Source organism: Lygodium microphyllum, chromosome 13 (assembly GCF_053477565.2).
Source record: "Lygodium microphyllum isolate KBCC chromosome 13, Lygodium_microphyllum_v1.1.10, whole genome shotgun sequence".
Lineage (NCBI taxonomy): Eukaryota > Viridiplantae > Streptophyta > Polypodiopsida > Schizaeales > Lygodiaceae > Lygodium > Lygodium microphyllum.
Genome location: NC_141147.1, coordinates 95386491 through 95391992, shown reverse-complemented (window position 1 = coordinate 95391992; position 5502 = coordinate 95386491). Strand labels below are relative to the sequence as shown.

At 38.5% G+C, this 5502-nt stretch overlaps 1 protein-coding gene across 1 annotated transcript; it reads left to right on the top strand.

Annotated features, from left to right (window-relative positions):
* The first annotated feature begins 548 nt into the window (after positions 1-548).
* LOC148026926 (nuclear transport factor 2B-like) lies at positions 549-4293 on the top strand. The gene is made up of 2 exons (XM_087691451.1): positions 549-1077; positions 4094-4293. Exons 1-2 carry the CDS (start codon positions 637-639, stop codon positions 4166-4168), a joined length of 516 nt encoding a protein of 171 aa, XP_087547577.1. The 5' UTR covers positions 549-636; the 3' UTR covers positions 4169-4293.
* The last annotated feature ends 1209 nt before the right edge of the window (positions 4294-5502 follow it).

Here is a 5502-nt window from a genome sequence, read left to right as displayed (position 1 = left end):
GTTTATTTAGAAATCAAGAAAGTGTGTTCCACATGCTTGGAATCAACATGAAGATACATGGAGAAAATTATGCAAATGTTAGAAAATAAGCAAATATTACCTTTCAAAATTTGTGGTTAGATTGTTGGTTTGCAATCACTCTCAACTACGCCTCACCCATGGCATGTTCCGATGTAGTTATGAGCTTGAAACAAGTTGTGAACCCACATGCCATGGAAATCTAATGGCTCAATAATAACTGATTGTTCCCATGCGTCTATGCAAACCACACATTGGTGGGAACATGTCCTAGAGTGTGTCCTTTTTCAAACTTTGTGCATCATCATCACCATTATCAAAGCCAGGGATGAGACATTCTTTCATGTGAGGATGGATCTCTTGGGGAAAAGAGGTGGTTGTGTGTCAAAGGGAGAATCTCCATACCTTTCATATGGGAAAAGGCGTGCTTTATGAGATGCGGCCAAAAAGCTTTTGCATTGGATCAATGGATCCCTTTTCTTTTTATAAATTTTCTTAGTTTGGGTTGGTTTTTGTGCTTTGGATGGATGCGAGGGTGATGAACGAATGTGGTAAGGCAGGAAGGGCAAGGATGCGTAGGTTCAACGCCAAGGGGGTGGCGAGGCTGGGATATGAGATATGGCGGGCAGGCACGATATATATATATATGATAGGAGGGCGCAAGGTCTCTCTCTCTCTCTCTCTCTCTCTCTCTCTCTCTCTCTCTCTCTCGACTGTCTCTCTCTCTCTCTCTCTCTCTCTCTCTCTCTCTCTCTCATGGACCTTGATGACTTGGCACGTGCCTTCGTGGAGCATTACTATTCGCTGTTTGACGGCGGCGGCTGCGCCAGCGTGGCCCGGCTCTACGACGAGGCGCAGTCCCTGCTGGCCTTCGAGGGCCAGTCCTTCCGGGGCGCCCCCTCCATCGCCTCCAAGCTCGCCAGCCTGCCCTTCGACCGCTGCACCCACCACGTGTCCACCGTCGATTGCCAGTCCTCCGGCCCAGCTGGCGGCCTCCTCGTCTTCGTCAGCGGCAACCTGCAGCTCCCCGGTGAAGACCACCCCCTCCGATTCAGCCAGGTCAGCTTCCACCCACCACCCACCCACGCTCTCTCTCTCTCTCTCTCTCTCTCTCTCTCTCTCACCCACGAGCCACCCACGCTCTCTCTCTCTCTCTCTCACCCACAAGCCACCCACTCTCTCTCTCTCTCTCTCTCACCCACGAGCCACCCACGCTCTCTCTCTCTCTCTACACTTACAATGGCGCTTAGCTTCATCCTCTACACTACGTGTTCGCTCCTCGTCGTTGTCGCTCCTCCTATGCTGCATCTCGCACATAGGCCTTCACCCTAGTACTCTAGCTTCCTTCTATACACTTGCCATAATTTAGACTCCATCCTCTTCACTACATGGTTTCTCCTTGCATGCACTTACATAATTTAGACTCCACCCTCTACACTACATGGTTTCTCCTTGCATGCACTTACTTACCACAAAGGGGCCAATAGAGTGTCATCTAACAATCCTCCATTATAATTTCTTTTTCACAAAAGTTTCTTAAATATTTTTAAATAGTCAAACTATTTATATCCTATGGAGCTCAAAGAAAATATATCACGATACTCTGATAATTTTATTAATTAGCCCTAGTTATAAATGAAGGGCTCATAAAAGAGTAAACATGGGAGGGGCCAATAGAGTGACTCTCAGGGATACATTCCTTTAAAATTTTACAAAATCCATAATATACAAAAAATTATATGGCTTAATTGTTTGACTCATACTAAGCTCATCGACTCACGCTAAGCTTATTTGTAATTTTTAAAAAACTATATTATAATGTTAAGTAGGTAAAAAAGTTGCATCTTTTTTGCAAAATTATCACTCCATCGATGTGGGGTGCATCTTTTTTTTTTGGGTATCACTTTATTAGTTCCTTTATCCTAGGCCTTAACCATACTTTAGCTTCAACCTATACACTTACCATAGTTTGAACTTCATCCTACACACTACATGGTCTCTTATCATATGCATTGCACATAGTTCTCACACATGGCCTACTCGAACCCAAAAAGATTACCACAATACCTACTTTTCTTATGTGGTCATCTTAGCATGATGGTATAACATGTAGAATTCTCATTAGTTGTAGATAATGGTTGTTCACCTTTTTGCTCAACTCTTTGAAAGCTAATGTGCACAAACTCTTGTTGTTGATTTACTGTGGTTCAACTTTTTGCTTGTGCCATGGTTAATCTTAAAAGCCCTCATGTACTTGGTTGTGACATGGAGGCTTCAAGATCTATCACAATGGATGGAGAAGGGTGACCTATTATGAATCAATAGTAAGCATAAGCACACATGAGATCTTCAAGACCCACTGAAGTAGAACTAACAAAGGGAAATTCTAGTAGAGGTTCATTTACCCACAACTAATCAACATCCCACAAGAACTTTCACCCAATCTAGGAAATTATATTAAATAGAGAAACGTTGGTAAAATAGTCTAACCTTTGCAAGATATTTGGCATTGAACTACAAGAAAGGAATATACATATGCCATTTCATTACTTTCAAGGCTATGCCATGATTTAAGTGAATAATCGATTACTTGAATAACCACATTTGATCACCGACACACATCATGTTGTAGTTGAACTTTGAAAAGCATCTAAATTTTGCTCAACACTTTGCAAAATCAAGTCATGTCACATGCACAATAAACCATAGTCACACCATGATAAGGAGGCTCAATACAAGCCTTCCATATTTTTTGAGGAAGGGTCAATTGATCATGGTTCTTTAAATATTCCTATGCTATATCTAAAAAGTGAATACCACATTTAATTGTGGTGCCTCATATACAAAGGATGTCATCTTCAGTCACTTTGAAACCACTTAACGGTATCAATAAGTGCATATCCTTATGGGGCATTTATCATCAACCCATCAATAAGTGCACTAATCATCATCCACTAAAGCCACTTTATCATCATGGCACCAAGTTATGAACTAGTAGGTTTGGTACCATGAAACAGCTTGGTTAGCACTTGTTTTTTGTGGATGCCCATCACCTCAAGTTATTTTGCAACATATGATCCTAGCATATCTCAAAGTTAATTTGCACCTTAGGATTTGTACATGTTGGAATGCCACTCTTCCATGTACCTCTTTGGCTAACTTACATCAACATTTAACTCCTTGGATAACATATTGAAATATTTCAAGTGATAGAAATAATATCAATACATCATAGTAGAGCATATCTTGAAATATGCATAGTATGTGAAAATATGCAAGCAACCATAATATTTGTTGAAAAAGCATTTACAAATGTAGAAGTATAATTAAAATTTCAATGAATCTAGAAAACACTAGCCAACTCATGCACGTTCATTTGCACCAAATTCTATTGAAGTGTAGCAAACTTGGTGGAAAATTAACATGATCTAATGTCAATGTGCTAGAAGAAGCTATTAAAACTCCTCAAATAGTCACATGATCAGCGTGCACACACACAACACACCCACAACTATAAAATCATGTTTAAATCATCTAAGAAAGAGAATATTTTTCTTTTAATAATTGCATATTTAGTGAATCCACAAAAATTGACCAAATCTTGTGTCAATCCATGAACTAAGGTAAAAGTATAATTGGAAGTTCAATTACACAACACAAAAAATTGACAAACTCACTCACATTCATTTGCACCAAATTCTATCAAACTATAGCAAAGTTGGCATAAAATTAACATGACACAATATCACAATGCCAAAAGAAGCTATCAAAACTCTTCAAATAGTTCAATCAGCATGCACGCACAATACATGCATGCACATATGCACATCCATAAAGGCATGCATAAATCATCTAAAAAGGAGAAGATTTATCTTTTAATAATTTCATATTCAATTCTTTCCATATGGTTGCAAAAGTTATGATTTGCTCCAAGATTGAGCACTCGAGAAAACATGATAAAGCAACAATTTTTCCCAACCACACATGAAACTAAAAGTATGAGCTTGTAAAATGCTATGTTTGCTGCAAGTTGTAAATGTTGTTGCTTAAATGGCTCTTTTCTTTACTTGTGCAGCTTTTTCATTTGATACCAACATCTCATGGAAGCTTTTGCATATTAAATGACATCTTTCGACTTAACTATGGTTGAATTGGAAGTCTCCATATTTTATTTCCCCTCATTTTCCTTGTGATTCAAATCACCTAGTACTTGAATGCTTTCTCAAAATGCAATGTAACCTCAAACATAAACATGTAGAAAGAGATGTTGTTTTATGTTGCATTCTTTTCAAAATGTCTCTATTTTAGTAGAAAATCAAAATTTTTATTAAACTTCTTTACTTTCGAAAAGCGACTTGATTGTGTTCTATAATACCTAATCACAAATGCCATAATAAACAAGCATAAAATCATTCTTACATGATACAACAGACATCTGTGTAACACATATGGGTGCACTCTCACTGAGCCCCAAGAGGAACACCAAGAAAACAGGGAATCTACTCCAAGAAAATCTATCTTGCATCATCAACAAGCATGTTTTTCACATTTTAATCAACCACAATAAGAAAAACTATACCAATCTTCTCAAATCTTCACACAGCATCATATAACAATTCTCCCACAGATTTATCACACCAAAACTTCAACATATTCTTCATATTCTTTATCAAAAGAACAAGAAAACACAAAGGAATGCTCCACTTTGAACGGGAATCATCACATAGTACTTATCTTCAATAGCTTCATAATCTTCATAGTCTGTCTCTTGTAGATATAATGTTTCTCATAGAAAATTGACTATCTCTCACTCTTTACCGCTCTCACATATGCTCTTTCCCAATAATACATTGGAATAATGAAGAATAATCATCCATACTGCCTCTTTGGTCATGGATACTCCTCCCAAGAGATATACTATGATATAAAGGGTCACCAGAGCCACTACAATGTCATTTCGTAGCTCTATAATCACTACAAGATATAGACCTTATAGCGACGTTTAAAGCGACGAAAATACAAACAACAAAATTTGCCCCCGTCGTCGCAAAAAGCGTCGTTATTAACGACGCCATAGAATCGTCGCTATAACCGTCGCTATATGCGTCGCTATATGCGTCGCGACGCATATAGCGACGGTTATAGCGACGGTTACAGTAAATTTGCGACGCTGATAGCGACGGCAATAGCGACGCGTGCAGTAAATTTGCGACGCAAATAGCGACGGTAACAGAGAAAAAAAAAAATTTGTGGTGTGTGCTGTATGAGAGCCATACAAAATAGTTTCTGCACTGCTTCATACAAAGCGTTTGCAAACAAAAAGAATGTATACTGAAATCATAAAACTGATGGATGAAATAAATACATGATATCGCATAAAATGCGATTGGTACAATCATAAAACAATATCACTAATACATAGAAAATGTCTACATAGATCGGGCGACTAAAAACTAAAGGTATGTGAGCTCTAAGGATCCAAGG

Excerpts from the sequence above, each read along its gene's own strand:
- LOC148026926 (XM_087691451.1), top strand. The coding sequence starts at position 637 with ATGGCGGGCAGGCACGATATATATATATATGATAGGAGGGCGCAAGGT. Across the intron at positions 1,078-4,093 it reads ACCCCCTCCGATTCAGCCAG|CTTTTTCATTTGATACCAAC; the intron begins GTCAGCTTCCAC and ends TTACTTGTGCAG.